The sequence below is a fragment of the Hevea brasiliensis genome, chromosome 5, assembly GCF_030052815.1.
Source record: "Hevea brasiliensis isolate MT/VB/25A 57/8 chromosome 5, ASM3005281v1, whole genome shotgun sequence".
In the NCBI taxonomy this organism is placed as follows: domain Eukaryota; kingdom Viridiplantae; phylum Streptophyta; class Magnoliopsida; order Malpighiales; family Euphorbiaceae; genus Hevea; species Hevea brasiliensis.
Genome location: NC_079497.1, coordinates 110,864,345 through 110,884,809, shown reverse-complemented (window position 1 = coordinate 110,884,809; position 20,465 = coordinate 110,864,345). Strand labels below are relative to the sequence as shown.

At 33.1% G+C, this 20,465-nt stretch overlaps 2 protein-coding genes across 2 annotated transcripts; one reads left to right on the top strand and one right to left on the bottom strand.

The window, feature by feature from the left end:
* Positions 1–3,996: 3,996 nt before the first annotated feature.
* On the top strand, positions 3,997–4,865 carry LOC110656015 (auxin-induced protein X15). Its single transcript, XM_021812528.2, has one exon. It carries the CDS (start codon positions 4,205–4,207, stop codon positions 4,586–4,588), a length of 384 nt encoding a protein of 127 aa, XP_021668220.1. The 5' UTR covers positions 3,997–4,204; the 3' UTR covers positions 4,589–4,865.
* A 206-nt stretch (positions 4,866–5,071) lies between these two features.
* Positions 5,072–8,879, bottom strand: LOC110656014 (uncharacterized). The gene is made up of 3 exons (XM_021812526.2): positions 8,009–8,879; positions 5,792–5,960; positions 5,072–5,705 (listed from the first exon to the last, which is right to left on the bottom strand). The coding sequence occupies exons 1-3, from the start codon at positions 8,801–8,803 to the stop codon at positions 5,236–5,238; spliced, it is 1,434 nt and encodes a 477-aa protein (XP_021668218.2). The 5' UTR covers positions 8,804–8,879; the 3' UTR covers positions 5,072–5,235.
* Positions 8,880–20,465: the final 11,586 nt, after the last annotated feature.

The window sequence follows — 20,465 nt, the reverse complement described above, 5'->3', positions numbered from 1 at the left end:
CGTTGACCCCCGCAATTAGATTATTAAGTGAAAGCCTGGCTTGAGTTGACATTGCTGGCAGGTATTTGATCAAAAGAGCTGTATAGGAAATCAACTCCCATATGTATATATTGATGTAATACTCTGGGAGTAATTCCAAATTAACTTCTCATGCGAATATTTGGTGAATTATTTATTTTATGTATTAGATGTGCATTTCATATTAGGATTATACTAGTCTTAGATAGTTATAGAAATTGCATCTATAATCAATATCTAAACTCTATGAGTCAATCACTCATTCCTGGTTAAATATTTTTTCCCAGATTGTAGGAAGAGCGAGTTTATTTCTTAAAGTCTAACTTACATTTTTCCTCTGCAAATTATGCTTCTTAATTTAACAATTTCTTGTGTCTATTTATTTATTTATTTGGTAACTAAAACTCCGATGTGACATTATTAGATTATATATTTATGGTATTAATTAATGAAAAATTTTTATGATATTAAGTAGTTTGTACATTATGAGTATCAGGGTTGAGCTGGGCTCCCATAGTTTTGGTTTTTAATGGTTATCTAGTTGAGTTGAATCATATAAAAATATAATATTTTATTTTATTTTATTTGCATATTGGGCCTTAATTTTGGCCCTAACTATGGGTTTGAGTATAGTGAGGCTTACTATCAGTCTCAGGGCTTTATACTGGTCCAGATCCTAGTACCGATCCGACCCGTGAAATCGGGTTGTGACACTAAATCTTTTTTATTATAAATTTGCTTTTTTTCTATTTTTTATTTTTTTTATTTTTTTCTTTTAATAATTTTCAGATACGTGCCATTTTGGAATGAATTCTAAAATTTTGTTTTCGAATCCATTATTATTGGTAAATCTTGAGTTTATTTGTCTCATCTCGAATGAGAGTTATTATATTTTATCTCTACTTTTATGATAGTCATTTTTGTAAGAATTTAATATTAGTTTTTCTAAATAAAAGTATGTTCATCGATAGTTTTAGATCTTGATTTGCAAATAAAGTTTGATAGTGTGATTTGTTCCTCTACTGACTTATAGTGACTTAAACGTCATATGTAGCAAATCCTTGAATAATTAGTTCAAGTATGAAAAATTAAGATATGTCATTTTAACATTTAAATAAATAACATTATGTTTGGATTGAAGAAAAATAATGGAGGAAGGAAAATATGAGTGTAAAATAACCTTATTTTTCATTCAATTTATGTTTGCTTGAGAATAAAATAGAGAGGAAAGAAAATATTGAAGAGAAAGTAAATGTTGGATTTCACTCTCATTTGCTCTCTCGATTGGCAGAAAAGTGGGAAAAATATTTAAAATTACAAAAATATCTTTTATATTTTTTGCTTATTTTTTAATATTTAGAGGTAAAATTATAATTTTACTTTTAAAAAGTAATTTTATTTTTAATATTTATCTTTTTATATTCAAATATAAAATTAAAAATTATTTTTCTTCCTCATCTTATATTTTTTATTTTTTTATTATTTTTCTTTCTTTTCATCTAAACATAGCGTAAAAGACTATTAATTACATGAAAGATTTATATTTATTGTGAAGATAATCTTGAAATAAGAAGTGGGGTTTTGCTCTTCATATAAATTATTTATAATATTTAAAGATTTAATATTATTAATGAATTTATTTTAAACAAAATTAATGTGTGATAGTTGATTGAAAATATATTTATTATTATTTAAAAAGAGAGATTATAAAAAAATGTCAAAAAGTATCCGTGATTGACGAAGAAGAAGAGTACTTCTTTTGTACAAATGGATCATAAGTCCACTCTGTCTCCTTCTCCTTGGAATTTTCCATTCAGCTCTGCCCCCAACCCTAACCCCACTTGGCTGGTTGACGTTGAATATCCCCTCCACCCTCCAACTCAAAATTTATAAATCAATATTTTGTCATTTATATTTCAATTCTATGATATTTATTTTTTCAATTCAAATAAGATTTACTTTATTATTTTCAATGCCTTTTAATTAAAATTTTAATTTAATATTCTATGGAATTATGAATTTTCAAAGTAATAAATTATTATATATTTTTATTATGAAATTAAGGTACTAATTAATTATTAATAAATTATTATTTATTTAAAAATTTAAAAGAGAAGAAGCTCGAATTAAAAATAAAACATATTATTAGTTTTATTAAGAAATTATATTAAAATTTAAAATTTATAAAAAAAATATTTGAGTAAATTATTATCTAATCTCTATATTTTAACGAAATTAACTACTTAATCTTTATATTTTGAAAAATATATTATATAATCATTTTATTTTGCTTTAGTTAAACTATTTAGTCATTCTATTAATTTTTCTATTAGTTAATATTAATTAAATTATTATTTAGTCTCTCTATTTTTTTAATAAAATTAATATGCTAATCTTATATTTAAAAAAACGTATTAGTTAATCCCTACGATTTGACTTCAATAACTATTTAGTCAAATAATTATTTTTTATACATAAATTATCATAATCTCCTCCCTTTTATTTTTCTCATAAATTTCCTTGTTGCTCTCTTTCTCTTCATAATTTTTTCTCATTTAGGCTTGCACCATTATTTTCCTCATTCTCTTTTTATTTTTATCTGTTGATAAAATGATATAAACTCTCTATAAAAAAAAAATTAATCAGTTTTCTTAAATCTATAAACAATTAAGAAAAATTATTTTATAGTAGGAAAAATATAAAAATAATATCTCAAGAATTAAAAATTTTAAAAATTTATAAATTCAGATTTAATCTCCCCATAATAAAATTTTTATTTTTATCTAATAATATATATTTTAAAATACTATTTTTTTAAAATATATTAACCAACTAATTAATTTCACTTAAATAAAAGAATTAAATGATAATATTTTTTTAAAATATAGAAATCAATTAATTAATTTTCTTAAAATAAAAAAATTAAATTGTAATTTAAATAATATTAATAATAAAAAATTAAATAATTTAATAAAAATAAAATATAAAAATTAAATAATATATTTTTTAAAATATAAGATAAAATAATTGATTTTATTAAAATATAAAAATTAACTAATAATTTTTTTAAAATATTAATAAAACTCGAATTTTCATCGGCCGATTGAGTCTTGCCCTAACCATTGTTTGTGTTGTATGCCGGCCGACCTCTACGCGTCCGTATTGATATCGGCGAACAATAAAGACAAATTTTCCTCCAGCTCCTTCTTCCTGACACGTTGTAAGTCGTATATGATACTATCGCCAATATGACAATGAGATTTTTCTCCTTTTTTTAATTTTTGTCTTAATTGAGTTTATTATTTGACTATTTTAATAAGTGAAAAGATAACAAACCACAATATACCTTAAAAACCAATTAATTAATTAATTATTTATTTATTTGATGCCACCCACCAACCCCCATATCTCTCTCTAATACTCTCTCTTGAGCAAGGGAGAAACATAAAATAGTGTGTAAGATGGTAAGCACTACTTTATTTCAATTCTTATTATAATAATTTCTTTTATTTTTATAAACTAATAATAATAATAATTAAATTATTAATAATATAAATAGATTTGGTGCTTGATTAGAAGTGGGAGGAAGGATTGTAAATATCCACCATACCTTATTTTAGTTACTAATAGTAATGAAATTGAGATTCCATTTCATAAAGAAAAGAGTAAAAATGCTAAGCACTATAATAAGGGTAATGAGGGGTTGGCATTTGAATCAATCACAAAAATGATTGATTGTCTAGCAATTTTAAAGGTTGAAACTTCATTATCTAATTAACAAGACTATTAAGTGACTCCTAACCTATAGTTTCAAGGTGATTTGATGGGGTTTACCAAGCATGATCACTATGCAATAGTGGTATATATAATGGTAGATGACCAATAAAAGGGAATAATATGAGTTTAAGTCAAAGAAAATGAATACTTTATTTATAAGACAAAGTTGCCATAATCATTAGATTCTTAAACAGAGTGAAAACACAAAAGAAGAAGACCCATTCTTTCTTGAGACATTCTCCTCTTATCTCAATACAAATATCTCCACCCTCAGCCACCCCTCTCCTATAAGCAAAAGCCATGAGACCACTTCTCCTATAGCCCTCTCCCCCCCACTTCCATCTATCCATCTCCAAACTCTCTTATTCTTGATCTCAAAAACAGCAAAAGATATCTTGGAAAAAGGAAAATGTTGGGGAAAAAGATGGTTTCTTTCAAAAAACTTGCCAAGAAGGTGAAGGTTATTGGTAAAGGGGATTGTGAGTCATCACAACAAGAATATTTGCTTAGGGGATTTGAGGATGCTTCCTCTGCTAATTTGACCACAACCCCAACTGGATTTTTTGCTGTATATGTAGGGGAAGAGAGGGAAAGATTTGTGGTTCCAACTAGCTTCCTCAGTCACCCACTCTTCAAGATGCTGCTGGAGAAATCATACAATGAGTTTGGGTTTGAGCAAAGGAACAAGCTTGTGGTTCCATGCAGTGCCTCCACTTTTCAAGAAGTTATAAATGCTGTTGAATGTTGCAATGGTAGGTTTGATTTTGGAAATTTGGTTGAGGAGTTTATATAGATGAGAAAAAGATTACGAATATTGGGTATGAAAATACATACATGTAATATGCTCAGCTCTATCTAGATGATTGGGCTAATTTTGGTCATATCAATATGAGTCATAGCTAGAATGTAGGTTTTCTTTCTCCCCTTTTTTTCTTTTCTGGGTTTAGTGTGTTATATTCTGGAGAATGACCTAATATATAGCAGTGGCAGAAGAAGGAGATAGCTTAATTTTGAGAAAGTTGCGTGTGAACATATCAAAGAAAACCCAGGTTCTTGATCCTGCTTCTTAATTAATTTCTTGCATTCATTTCTTTCTTCTAGTTTTCAGCTTTATTGGAATGCTACAGAGCTCAATTGTTTTTCATATCCACCAAAAATGGGTATCAGTGTAATGATAATAACAAATAGCAATAGATAAAAGTAAAGAAACTGACTACAATTGCAAATTTGAGCAAAGGTTTAGATTTTTTTAATGTTAACTCAAAAGAGAACTCTGTTTGCAATGAATAGTTTATTTATTTATTTATTATTTAATTATTACTAAATGGGCCCTTTCATTTTAAGTACATAAAGAAATCATGGGCCTAGCTCATAGGGAAAATGATGGGGTGGCCATAATCAAATGGTTCATTTCATAATCCAAAGTTCAGCAAAGGAAATCTAGTTCTCCCCTTCCTCCATGTTGACACAAGAATCCACAAGAATTCTCTTCATATCATCAATAAACTTCTGCATTTGATCCCTTGAATGCAATGGCGATGGATAAACACAAGCAGAATCCAAGCTTCCATCACGTATGGTGTCAAATACGGCGATGGAAGGGCCAACGCCATGGACTGAAGCACAACCCACATAATCCTCAACTCCAAGCTCTCCATGCGTTTCATTAGAATCATCAATCACAGGGTCCTCAAACACTGATATGCAGGCAGTTCTCAATGCTGAAGATGGAGTTAAACCTGGATTATCAATTGCCTTACACATTAGGAAGTTGAGGTCACTTATGTCCATAAAGTGCTTGTTGTTGTTCTTTGCATTTGAAAAGGCCAAGTAACATCTCTTTGCTAGCTCCCACAGCTTGTCACCTCCACTTACATCATGTGTATTCATGATGCCAGAGTGGTAAAATCCTGATGCAACAAAGAGTATAAGATATAGAATCAGTTGGAATGGAACGAAATGGAGTTGATAACTATAATAGAAAAGCATGGCTTACCAAGATGGTGGGAATTGAGGACAGGGTCAAGAAGTGAACGACAGTCGATGAGGGTTACAACACCATACTTGTGCCTTTGGTCAACAGTAAGGCCTTTGGAGGAGTGTGCTGCTATCAAACCAGCAGCTGCTATGGCTCCACACAGTTGAATCCCTATCGATTTGCAGCCCTTCAAAAACATGCAAGTGATTATTTATATTAATCATGTGATAATACTACTGGTACCAACAATGAGCATTGAACACCCGAACTACTAATGCTAATCACCAGTTGCTAACTATATAACATAATAGTATAAGATTAAAAAACATAATAAAACAATAAAATAAACATATTGCTTATAAAATAAAATAAAATAAAATAAAATAAACACATTAATTAAAAATAAATGTATATAAATGTATATTTAATTAAATTGATCCTTCTAAAATTTGTATAAAAATTGCGACCACCAATTTAATTTATTTATATAAATATAAATAAAATAATTTTTTTAATTTGAAAAGAAAGATAAAAAAAAATTATTGTATCCATATAACAAGGGAAGAGCAAAAATTAAAAAAAAAATGAAAAACCCAAACTATTTTAGATTATATGGCAAGAAATTATTAGATTTGATTGAATTTAATTTTCAATAACTACTAATCAAATTTTAATTTATAAATATAAAAGTTTAATAATTATTTAATTTTTATATTTATTTAATGACAATCAAGCAATTTTATTGTTTTAATTTAAATTACAATATATAAATTATAAATTATTAGGGTTCAATAGAAAAATTAAAGGGATAATCGATGAAAAATAAGGCCCAGTTTGATTCACCAAAAATTGACCTAAAAATGGGAATGAATGAGAATGATTTCCTTTGCAGGTATTTGAAAACTAGTTTTTGCATTCTCATTTCCACAAACTAGGCAATCCAATTCCCATAACTAAGATAATAAACATTCATTAACCTGAGAATCAAAATACAACAATGAAAATAATTATTATATTAAATGCTTAACGCTCATTCTTACTCATGTATTTATTAGGATGTATCAATTTTTATATTTTTATATTATTAATTAAAATAAAAATATAAAAATAATATTTTTATATTTCAAATAATTAATTAAAAATTAAAGTTATTATTATAAAAATTATAATAATAATTAAAATAATCCCAATAATTATAATAAATAATTATAATAATAATTAAAATATAAAAATATTATTTTTTACATTTTCACATAAATAATTTAAAATTAAATATTATAATTATAAATAATTATACTGATTAGACCGAAACACAATAAAAATATATTTTTTTATTTTTCGTATAATAAAATAAAATTTACAATTTACAATTAATTCAAATTAAAAATATTAAAATATTATTTTTATATTCTCTTAGAATAATTAAAATAATAAAATAAAAAAAGAAATAAAATAATTTTAATTAATTTTTATTAAGTACAAAATAAATTTAATTTCTATTTTACAGTTTATATATGTAATTCAAACACCTTAAAAAGAAATCTGACTCCGATTTTACAGTAAAACAAACATAAATAAAAAATTTATCATTCCGTTTTCAATTCCGCTCAATTCTAATTTCAATACTGATTTTGATTTCAATATGCAAACCAAACAAGTCCTAAAATTTATTATACATATTTAAGAAATTTTTATAAATATATAGAGACTAATACAAAAAATTAAGAAATCAATTAATTAAAAAAATAAATTTTAATATACCTATTAAGATTTTTTGAAAATAATTGAGAGGCCAAATCTACCCTATTCTCCCTTATCGTCTCTTTATTGTCTCTTGCTTTAGATAGCCCAACTACTAGCTATTATATCAAGAACAAGAAGAATCAACCAAGAAATACATTGTCTTTCTTTTGCTCACGTGATACTCCTACATCACAAAATCATATGATAATCCAAGCCTGCCCTAGTGGTCAAGGCCTTTTTTAAGCCCAATAGTACTTGCAATATGTTAGTTTAAAACTTATACAGGAACTAGGCACTAGTAGGCAGAGCCCCAAACCCAGATCATGAAATACATTCACAAAAGCACATCTTTAAAAGAGAAATTATAACATTTTTTTTTTAATTCAATGATCGGCAATTAAGCGATTTAAAGTTTATTCAGGCCTCTCAAATATGATTATAAGGAATACCCAGGAGAAATTAAGCAAAAAAAGGGCAGTGGACGCAAATTACCTGAAGAAGCCTGTGGGTTTCATCTGGGTTCATTTTTAATCTCACCAACTGAGAGCATCTAGCAGATTCAGCATCAACAAAGTTCAAATTCGCCAGCCTTAAAGAATTCAAAGAATACCCAAGAACATCCATTCCACGAGCCCAAAAGGGCTTGTTAGCTTTCCCACTAGGAATACAATCTTCAATTCCCAACCCAACCACTCCATTATCATTATATAATTCTATATTACTATTCTCTTTCCTTCCACCCGTCGCCTCTAGCAGTTCTCTTAGCACCGCCACCCCCGATGCACGGTCGCATGCTGCCGTGTGCAGCCGGAGCACCACTACCCACTGGCTTTCGCTTAGAGTGTACACGCTAGCGAAGAACAGATCAAGGTCAGTACTCTCGAGTGCTGATGACGACCATGAATTTGTGTTTATTTCGTGCTCTAGAATGAGATGGAATGGCGTAACAGAGGGGTTGTTGGAATTATTGGAAAGAATAGCGGAGGTTGAAGAATGATCAAATAGTTGGATTTTGAGGTGAGAGGAGGGCGGAGTAACGAAGGAGAAAGTGGCGGTGGCGGCGTCGAAGTGGAGCTTGGAGCGGAGAATGGGGTGGGAAGTCTGGAGTTGGTGGAGGGCAGCTTGGAGAAGGTTTATGTCAGGGAATTTTGAAACGAGAAGGGCTAGGACGGTGATACCGGTGCCGCCGGGCACTGCTTTGCACCAACTGTACTCTGTGCCACCCACCGGCCTAGCCCTCGGCTCAGGGATTCGTGGTCCTGGGTGGTCGTGGTCATTGTCAGACATGGTGAAGAAGATAAGGGATGGATTGGAGGAGAAGAAAATAAATGAAGTAAGACTGAGAGCTTTGTTTAATTTGGCCTTGTCGCTATGAGCCCGTGACTCATAACCAACGGATAACGACAAGTTCTATGTCCGTCCAAAGAAAATTAATTAAAAGGCTGACTTTGGGTGGGCCCGTACCGACGTGCCATGTCCTATGTCCAGCCCATGTTTTAATTATCGACTCTTATCAAACATATTTGAAACGATTAAATCGAAACTTAGACAAAAATAATAATAATAATATTTTTTTTTATTATTTTACTTTTAAAGAATGTATTTTAAAATATTGTAATTTCATTGTAAAAAATATTATTTTAAATGATATTAAAAAATTAATTTAAAATATATATTTTATTATTTTAATTTTTTTCTTAAAATGTATCAAATTTAATTTAAATTAATTTTTAATATATTTTAATTAATATAATTTAAAATATATTTTTATATAACTCCACGTACATAGAAATCAAGGAATGACAACAAGGTGAGTTAGGGTAGGAATCACTCACCGTTCTCTCCCAACACAAAATTAGGGTCGAGGTGGAGACTTTCTCATTGGGGAGCTGGCAGAGTGAGTTTTCCTATGAGAATTTTTCTTTTTATTTTTTATTTTAATTTATAATTATTTAATATAATTTTATTTATTAGAAAATAAATTATAAGTGAAAAATATAAATTTTAAATATAATCTTAATAATATACATTTATTTAAAAAAATTTAAACATATAAATATATAAAAATAAATTATTTTTAATAAAAATAATAATATATTATAATTGAAGCTAGTTATATAAATTTAGGGTCTGGCCTTCCCACTGAAAATCAAAGCTTTAGCCTTGATTTAAATAATCCAAATCCTTTAAGGCCGGCTACCCAGACACATGAACCCATTAACAACACCAACCCAATTCCCCAACCCAAAACCTGGGGCCATCCCAACATACCCACTCTCCCAAACCCAATACCAGTGGAAGTGAGACTTTCTCCTTGGGCCCATCAGCACCCAAGAAACCTGTATCTAAATGGCATCAGAGAAAACAAGATATAGTCTCAGCTTGCAGGCCCATTGAAGTTTGTCCACGGATTCTCAGGCTAGAAGAGTTTCTTTCTTTGGACACTTGATTCATTTGGCTGTTAGTTACTTTAAACCCAACCCATGCCAAAAGCTACTACAGCAACAGAATGTCCCCTGCAACAGAATGCTAAAAAAGGTTGGAAGAAATTGGCACGAGAAAAGATCAAACAGAACAAAGGCATCGTTATCGGGGAAGTTGCACAAGAACATGACAAGATCAATGATGAGGAAACTAAAGTAGATAAAAGGGATTTATGTGAGAAGATATTGTTGCCAACCAAAAGAAGATTTGAAGAGGATACTGTAAAAACAAAAGGAAAGAAAATCTGCCAAGAAGTAATTTCCATTGAAGAGGTGGAGGTCCAGCGCCAAGTGGCCCCAACCATTCAAATGAGAATTCTAACTCCCAGGGTGTGGGGAACCCCCGGACAATCCATCATCTCAAAGGACTTATTAGAGTTCACTCCCTAGATGTGTTGTGTCTTATAGAGACTAAAAATAAATCCTCTGTAGTCTCAAAGCCTCTCCGAATGTGTGGCTTTAGTAACTTTTATTTTGTAGATCCAAGAGGCCTTGTTAGCGATATTTGTATCTCTTAGAGAGACTCTTTTCAAATTAATATCGCTAGTTTGGATTACTACTATGTTCATGTCTCTATTTCTCACTTGCAATTTTGCTTGGATTGGGACTTGGTTATTACTCACTTAAGTTCAGATGACTCTTTGCAACTCCAATAATTTAATTTTCTATCACAGTACCAGCAACATCTTCGAGCAGAGGTTCTTTTCATGGGTGATTTCAATTCTTTATTGCATCCAATGGAAAAAAGAGGAGGAGATCGTCACTTTCAATCAAAAATTTAAAACTTCAGGAATTTTTTGAATACTTTGGGGTTGGTGGATCTGGCTACATTGGACCCAAATTCACTTGGAACAATAGAAGAGGAAACCATCAAAATATTCAGGAGCGCATTGACCGAAGCCTAAGCACAATCCCTTGGCTTCATCTATATCCTGACTCAATTGTTGACCATTTAGATGACTCTGGTTCTTATGGCCGTCCTCTACTTCTTTCCACTCACAGGGCTGACCTGAAACTAGCATCTAGATTCTTTTTTAATGCACGATGGTGTGATAATGTCGATGTGAAGTAAATTATTTCATCATCTTGGCTATATGATTTCCATAGCATGTTTCGTACTTTCTCCAAACTTAAATTCTGCAGGAATCGCTTGGTAGCTTGGCTGAAATCTTCAAACCTCAATTCAAATAAGAAAATGATAGAACTTTAAGAGGAAATCTATCGAGTTAGATCTGCTCCAAATTGGGATGAATAAGCAATCCACCAATTAGAATTAAAGTTGAAGCAAGAAATTTCTAGAAAGGAGCGTTTTTGGGCTCAAAAGCTAGAATGGATTGGCTACTCAGGGTGATAAAAACACAGCTTATTTCCATTAAAAAGTGCTTCATAAAAGACGCCGTAATTGTATCTTAAAGATAAAAGATGAGTTGGGGCATTGGCACTTTTCTCTTGATAGTATCTCAATAGTGGCACAAAAATATTTCAATAAAATCTACTCTTCATGCAACCTTTCTCACTTTCAAAGAATTATTGCTAGTTTCGCTCCTCAAGTTACGGAAGACATGAACATCTCTCTTATTAAGCCTGTCACTAGAGAAGAAGTTAAACATGCAGCCTTTTCTATTCATCCTTCCAAAGCTCCAGGAGATGATGGGCTTACTGGTTTATTTTTTAAAAAATACTAGAACATTGTGGGTGCAGATGTTAGCGAAACTGTAACACCCTAGGTAAATCCCACATCGGCAAAACACAGAAGAGATGCTGGGTTTATAAGTTGGTGGTTCGTAACCCAGTGACGTGTTTTAAAACCGTGAGGACTTCGGTCCAGAGCAGACAATATTACTAGTAGGCCGGGCCATTACAGAAACAATTATCAGCTTCTTCCAATGATTTCAAATGTTAAGAAACTTCAACCACACAGTCATCTCCTTAATTCCAAAGGTGAAATAGGTTTGCATTCCATTGTTAGCGAGGAACATAATGCTTTTACTAAGGGCCATCTCATCTCAGATAATATTTTAATCTATCATGAACTCATGCACAACCTAGAATTGAGGAAAAAGGGAAAGAATTATGGCATGGCTCTGAAGTTAGACATAAGCAAAGCTATGAGTGTGTCGAATGGGGGTACTTACATCACATGTACTCAATTGGATTATGGAATGCATCAATACAGTGTCTTATTCTCTTCATACCAATGGTCATAGAAAAGGCTTCATCATACCTTCAAGAGGACTCAGACAGGGAGACCCTCTCTCCCTTTATCTTATTCTTTTCTATGCTGAAGGCCTATCTCATCTATTGCATCAGGCTACCTTTAAAGGCATATCCATTTCTAGACACGGCCCTTTGGTGAAACATTACTCTTTGCAGATGATTTAATCATTTTCTCAAAAGCAACCATAGTAGAAGCTCACAAACTTAAACATGTTCTCAGTGCTTACTCTAAAGCAAGTGGTCAATCCATCAACTTGAACAAATCAACTCTATTCTTTAGTCCTAACACTCCAAAGGATCTAAGGAGACAAATCTCCTCCCTACTTCAAATTCAAAACACCAAAGATCAGGATAAATTTCTGGGTTTGCCATTGGTCTTTTCTCGTTCCAAATGTCAAACTTTCTAGGAATTAAAAGAAAAAATTCAGAGTAAGGTTGCAGGTTGGAAAAAAAAAAATCCTATCTCTTAGAGTTAAGGAGGCCCCCATCAAAGCTGTGGCCTTGGCAATCTCGATATATGCTATGTCTTGCTTTAGATTACCAACTTCGCTCTGCAAATCCATCAATATTTTACTAGCTAACTTTTGGTGGGGTCAGAAGGACAGTGAGAAAAAGATCCATTGGATATCTTGGGATAAAATTTGCAATTCTAAACTCCATGGTGGTTTGGGTTTTAGGGATCTAGAATTTTTCAACATGGCTTTGTTGGCAAAACAGGGCTGGCGCATCCTCTCAAATCCCAACTCTTTGGTAGCTCGTGTCCTTGAAGGGAAATATTTCCCCCACACATCTTTTCTACAGGCTCGAGCAGGTTCTAGGCCATCTTAGCCATGGCAAAGTCTAATTTGGGATTGTAAAATTCTTCAAGAGGGTACTAGATGGCAATTATATGATGGGTATTCTATCCTTTGTAAGGAAGACAAATGGATACTGTCCTCTTTTCCATCTCCTCCTAAGATCAAACCTAATGCTGATAATTTTATTGTGTGGGCTTTTTAATTTATTGACACTGGTTCCCTATCCTGGAATATCTCTAACCTAAGAGCTGTATTTGAAAAGGAAGAAGTTAACAATATTTTAGTTATGCCCATCAGCATGTATCTATCTCCAGATAAACTAATTTTGCATTTTTCTAGTGTAGGGGATTACACGGTGAAGTCAGGATATTAGTTTGCTTGTAGAAGATTTTGGAATTTCTTTCCATCTAGATCTTCGGCTGCATTTGTAGAGTCATCGGATTCTCATAGGGACCATTGGCGTCAACTATGAAAATTGAATTTATTGCCAAAAATTTTCATTTTCCAATGGAAATTCCTAAAAGGAAGATTGCCCACGAATGATTGACTTCAACAAATTATTTTGGATTGTCAATTTGATTGCAAATCTTATGGAGAGGTTGAAGACATTATTCACACTTTCTTTTCTCGTCCCGCAGCTAGGCAAGTTTGGCTACTGTCGCCTTTGATGTTACGTTCAAATTATCTTTAAGGCAATTCTACCATGGACCGATGAAGTGAACTAGTAGCTCACCTTCAAAATTCCAATGATCTCCTCAATGACCTGAAACTTCTTGGTTTTATTCTATGGAGCATATGGAAATCCAGGAACAATTTGGTTTTTCAAAATCAGTCCTCCTCTCCTAAGGAGATTGTTTTATTGGCTTTGAAAATGTTACACGGCTATTCTGCAGCCAACCATCGGAGCAACTCATCTCTAAATCTGTCACGACCCAACCTATGGGCCGGACCGGCACTAGGACCTGGGCCGGCATAAAGCCCCCGAGGCCCGTGGTAAGCCTTACTGTTCTCAAATCCATAACCAAGCCCACAATTTAGGCCCAATATGCATATAAAATAATTTTAAATTAAACTGTTATAATTTTATTTCGAGCCATCTTAGCCCAGAAATTATCAGAAACAAAAATTAGGGGAGCCCAGCTCAACCCTATTACCTCATTTATAACCATTTAAAACTCATAAAATTTTTTCTTTTCATTTATTAATATGAAAACTTGAATTCATACAGTCCCTGACAGGCTTAATGCTACTACTAGCACATGCGGAGTCCTAAATTACAAATTTAGATAATAATAATACAATTAAGTAATCTTTTCATAACCTAAGAGGAAAGGGACAGGTTATTCTGAAAAATGTCTCCTCCTGTAGCCTAGAAAAATATGGTGAACAGGAGTGAGCGTTCGACTCAGAGAGTAAAATATCAATTTTAACCATAATCTCTATAACTATCTAAAGCTAATGCACCCTGTAGAGTGAAATGCAACATCAGCAATAAGTTCACATCATAACAGCAAAAAGGTAATTTGGAGCACTCACACACCTAGTAATGTCAATCATAATATATGGGAGCCGATCCCCATACTCTCTTAAATCCAACTTTGGTGCGTGAAGAACTCAAGCCGGACTTTCGCTTAATAAATCAAATCGGGAGTCCCAGCGAAGAACTCAAGCCGTGACTACCCCCCGAATGATCGTGTCCCAGCGAAGATCTCAAGCCGTGACTACCCGTCCTATCCATAGTCCACATCACATCACACGCACGCCAATGCACGCACACTGCTCCAAATTACCACAACAACATCCATGGCACATTGACAGATATGAATGCAACATAAATCGTGCCTAGAGTTTAACTACATAAATATATGCATATAAGTGATGCGTGGGCATGCTTGAACATATAATAATATCGAAATTACAATTAAAATTAATATTTTACTCACAAGATAATCGATGACTATTGTGGCTGCTGGATGCAGAAAAATAGCTGACCTCGATCACCTAATAATTAAATTATAAATTTATTAGTACTAAGTTAAGATAAAACTCTAAAGAGGCAATAGACAGCCTAATTCATGCCGGAAAATTCGGCAGAGTTTCCCCTATACCTGGGATCTACCCAACCTACAAAAAAGCTCAAATAACACTTCTAGATTCTCAATTTTTACAATCACATCTCGTCAATATCACATGGCTCCTCCTGGGCCCTCCAAATCAGATAATACTCAAAATCTTAAAAATTACATTTTAGTCCCTATAATTGATATTTTTCAAAAATCCACTCAAACAAGCTCTAAAAATTCTAAAATTTTGCCCCGCGGTCCTTAATAATATTATAAGACTATTGCAAAATGAATTGTAATTTTCTAATCACCCATGAATATTTTATTCAAGAATTTTACTCGATTCCATAAGTTTCCAACATCTAACGTATTCTTAATTCAACCCAATTAAATATTTACATATTTAAACTTCCATCCTCAAGCTTCAACCAATTATATAAAATTTAATTATCTTAATTTCAAATAATCTTATATGCCCATATGCTAAAAATCTAACTAAAATCTATCTATATTTTTCAAAAATATTCTACAATCACTCAAAAATTCAACAAACACCATAGAATATCTCCAAATAATTTTACTTTCATCATATACTTTTCTTAGAATTTTTCTCCAATTTTTCCTGTTTAAGAAACACTGTATTTATGCTCCGCAGACAGAGAAATAATAGAAATTGTCTTACCCGAAGTTTATCTGTGTCTCAAAAATTCCAAAAATTTATGAGGAAGCCTCTGGAAGTTGAACCATCACCATAGCTCACCGGAGCCACCGCAAGACCATCACAAGACGGTGGCCGGCCGCCGGCGACATTTGCCGAATCTGATCATACTACCATGTTCCTCTCCTCTTCCTCAGTCCATAGGTGGTCTCGGATCGTCGATCCAACAGTCGGATCGTCGATCCAACAGTCGGATCGTCGTAGATCTGACGAAAAAGCTTGAAAAACCCGAAACTTCTCTCCTTCATATCTCACTCATTCGACCTCCATTTGCTGCAAAATTGGTGTCAAAAGAAAGCTCTCGGAACAAGCTTTCCAACGCCACCGGAATCGCCTCGATCGGACGTCGGATGAAGCCGGAATCGCGCCGGAAAGCCGCCATCAGGCGCTGCGTTTTCTCTCTCTTCTCCCTCTCTTGCCGCCGTTTCTGGTGGTCCTGGTGGTCGCCGGTGGGGAGCTGCTTGGGACGTCGCCGGCCGGTCACCGGAGAAAGGAAGAAGAAGAAGAAAGGGAAGGAGAGGAGAGAAGAGAGGTTTGGGGGGGGGGGGGTTCCTCCTCCCGATTTTTGAAGTTTTTTTTTTTTTTTTTTTTAATTAAAAAGGCTGCTGTGACAGTGGGAAACCCACTGTTACACACCAATCCCATCATTCAAAATTTTTTTTTTTTTTTTTCTGGATGTTACATTCTTCCCCCCTTAAGAAAAATTCGTCCTCGAATTTTCGAATAAACAAGAGATAAGGAAAAGAAGATTATTAGAACAAGCACAATCATTACTCCTCCAGCTATGCAGAAATTGATAAAACATTTATTCTTCAAACTCTTCGTATATTATATATGACATTCTACTGTTCTCTGATTCTACTATAGTGTCCTATTTGTCATCATCTCTTTCTAGAGGGCTTTTATCTTGTAACTATTCATTGACCATTTTTCTGACATTTCAAGTATTCGCTATACCTCACTGTTCTTGACTTGATGTCTCATAACTTCAATCAACTTTGGTGCTTACCTCACTTTTATTACGCCCCAACATGTCTCTTGGTGACTTCAGTCATCATTCCTTTGTTTTAATAATCTCTGTTTCCCCAATGACATAACTTATGTTCCTTATTCCATGGTATCCTATGAGTAGCTTTCCTGTAGTACCTAATCTAGGCATCTTGTTCGAGATCTTTACTCTTCCTATGACTTCAGTGGTCAACACCTATAAATCTTCTCAATCCCATGCTACTTCAAATTCTTAATCTCTTTTGTGTCATTACTAAAGTACTTAGACCAATCCTCTATCAATCTTATGTAACTAGTCAGGTAGAGTCTCCTCCAAGGGCCAAGTGTATCATTTATCAACATTGGAAAGTAAACTGGGTCTCTCCTTCTAGGTAACAAAAGTGTTTATATTCCCTGACAACTCAATCCATGCGACTTTATCAATTCTCACTCCTTCTCTGGAATGAAAATATCCAGACTTCTTCCTTTAGCTTCTTAGTATGTGGCCTACTTCTGACACATTGGCACTCAGATCGAGGCTCCACTACTCCTTTAATCTATCATCTCATAATAACTTATTTTAAACATCCCTTAGTGTGTTCCTAGCATACCTATTCCTCCTTATCCTCATCATTATAACTGGCTCTATCGAGCTTTCTTCCTGTCCTTTGCATCTTATCCACTTCCCTTTTCCTGTTTCTACTATTGTTGATATCATTCCAACCTACTGTACTTATTCTTTAACCTTTGTTTTCTCTCGTTCTTATACTTTTTCCTTCAAGGATGTCCATTCCATCATCAACTTTAACTTTCATTTTATTACTTAGTCTTATCTTGATTACTAATTCTATTACTTCGGGAATTCTAACCTTACGATTTACTCCAACCAGCACATTCTTCACCTTATGTAACACTTATAATTACCTATGGAAATTTCTTTTTGTATCTCATTTTCCAACTTAACTATCAGAACATTATCATTCCCTACCAGCCTTAGTAGGAAATTACTTATCCTGGATGGATATGAGCCCCAAAAACTATAAGTTCCATCTGAACTAACACGGCTATGGAAAATGTGTGCCATGCCTTAATTCTAAACAAGATACTTCACATGTTCATTCTCCTTAATATAATCACGTATACTGCCCATAGCTTTCTAAACTTTAACCTCAAATTATCCATCAGCAACAATTTCATCTATTGAAACTCATCCATAAATAGTACTTCATCTAGCTCATGGTTTAAAACAGTCGCAAGCCTTAGTAGCTAACTCAATTTAACTCCTGTCATTACTCTGATCGTCCTTTCATACTTAACACTAGGTATGCACTTACTGTCATTCTCATATCAGGAAATTGTATATGAATTGGTGCCTACCAAACTCTCAAATAACTCGGTCTCCTTGACTCAGTCTCTGTTCCTTATATAACCTTCTAGAACCAAAAGCACAAGCTAAACTTGAAAAGAAAGAAAAATATCCTCTTATATTCAATTACGCCCAATTGTCCATATAACAACGTTTAACCTATGTTTCTTGGTCTCTCTCTTCAAATTTCATCATCTCCTAGCATAATTGTCCTTTACCTATAAGATATCATCTGTATGAACCATTTATCATACCATTGTCCTTCCTGACATAATATTTTGTAATTTATTAATTTTACTTATACTCGACCTATGATTCATATCTATTATAGTTTATATTGTGCCCTTAACTTTTGTTGATTCCTGAAGGATTTCTCTCGCTAATAGATTCTTCCAACACTAATTCCACCCTTATCTAGGGTCATTAATTTGATCCTTGAACTTTCTAGTGATTTATAACCACCCAGACTTGTCACTTTTCATTCTACCCCTACTATTGTCCTGTCGTTATTGCTTCACTACAAAGTGATTCTGTTGATCACACTAAAGACGTTTGCCTGACATTCATAACGAACCTCTAACTACCTTCTCACTATCTCAAAAGTCCAACCTAAAGCCTCTGTGTCATTATCTATCATTCTTTTCCTCTCATCATACCTATTTGATCCCTTAGATTGACTTTTATTCAACTTACTGCTTACTAACTTCTCTTTCTCTGCCTAATTAGATAGTCCGCAATATCATCGCACACCTTCTACTTTTTACTCATTATTATTGTATTCCATACCTCCATCACTATTCTTGCTAATATGGTCCCATTTTGGGTTCTCCATCCTTGTCATTCACCTTGCCAAAAATAACACTTAGCCTACCCTATATCTTAACTTTGTTCCTTTTATTATGCGCTCTTTAGGTTGTCCTTTCATTTATTTCCTTTGTCTTACCCAAAATAGAACTTAACTATTCTATCCCTGGCTCCATCCTTCTTCCTAACATGACAGCTGTACCTGCTAACTATATCTTCCAGAGTCTCTATCACGTTATCACATATCTGTGTTACTCAGATTTGGTCCTTTGACCACTCTAGCTAGTACTCCCACTGGCACTTAGATTATATTGCATCTGTAATCAATTATCCAAACCTTTATTCTGCACTTCCTCTATCCATTGGCCTTCTATAATTTATCTTCGCTAATTTATTTTTCTTAACACTATTATAATTAGATTATACTATTGTTTTGAATAATATGAAGTTAGAAAGGAACTCAGGAAATTACAGTCATACTTTTATTGTAGAATCTCTATTCTTATCCTTTAGCTTACATAATACCCTTACTACCTCGAGAACTGATTCTACAATAATTTTATTTATTTGTTATTATTATTATTTTCCATGTTTGCTCAATTAGCCAAAACTTAAGATTCTGGGCACCCAAACCCATCATCCAATTCAAAGGATTTACATCCATCATGATCTGATTATATATGGTTCCTATAATGGAATTTGTACCCTCTGCAGGATACCCGAGCCAACTACTCTCTACCACACTTTACAGTCCCATCTGGGACACTATTTTGTTGGTCACCATTATTAGTAATAACTTTCGATCCCTTCTGAAAAGATAGGACTATACCCTAACTTGTTGCAACAAAGGTACTACATTTACTACCTTGCCAAAACCACGTCAAATTAATGACTCTCTTATCATATCATAGCTTGTAAATCATCAATTCATAGTTTCGAACTTCCCTAGGTAGTAGGGTTGTACTTTATTCCTTACTGATACACACAAGGTATACTATTCTTACTAAACTCTAAGCAAAACGTCTGTCGTACTACAAAAACAATCCAAAATTCCATACTGAAGACTAGATGATCTCCCCCTATAAGTGTCACCTTTACTTTGCATCTAGTGCGAAACCTCTGGTCTGATGGCAACTCTTAATGCAACTCTAGCTTATGCTAGGGTAACTGAGTCACTGACTCTAGTTATCACCCAACTGTGACCTTCGATATTCTAGCTCTGGACTCTTAACCAGGAGTTCCCAACTTCTTTGCAGATATAGAACTCTGTTCTGGTATTACTGTACCAAAACAGAGACTGCCTGCAACATCCTTATCATAAGCACTAAAGGGAAGTACGCAGCTCTACACAATAATCTCATGTCGGTACTATAATCTGCAGCTTACAGAGCAGACATTGAGAACATTGTATAGTTACTACGATACGTCCTGACAGACTAGGTCTCCTAATTTCTTATCTCTCCTGAATCTTCTATTGTCACAAACTTATTCTGACTGGGTCATCTACTGATGAC

Bases quoted from the DNA above. Each gene is read 5' to 3' on its own strand.
- LOC110656014 (XM_021812526.2), bottom strand. From the start codon at position 8,803: ATGTCTGACAATGACCACGACCACCCAGGACCACGAATCCCTGAGCCG. The intron at 5,961-8,008 runs GTAATTTGCGTC...ATGTTTTTGAAG, and splicing joins AAACCCACAGGCTTCTTCAG to GGCTGCAAATCGATAGGGAT. The intron at 5,706-5,791 runs GTAAGCCATGCT...TTGTTGCATCAG, and splicing joins CCTCAATTCCCACCATCTTG to GATTTTACCACTCTGGCATC.
- LOC110656015 (XM_021812528.2), top strand. From the start codon at position 4,205: ATGTTGGGGAAAAAGATGGTTTCTTTCAAAAAACTTGCCAAGAAGGTG.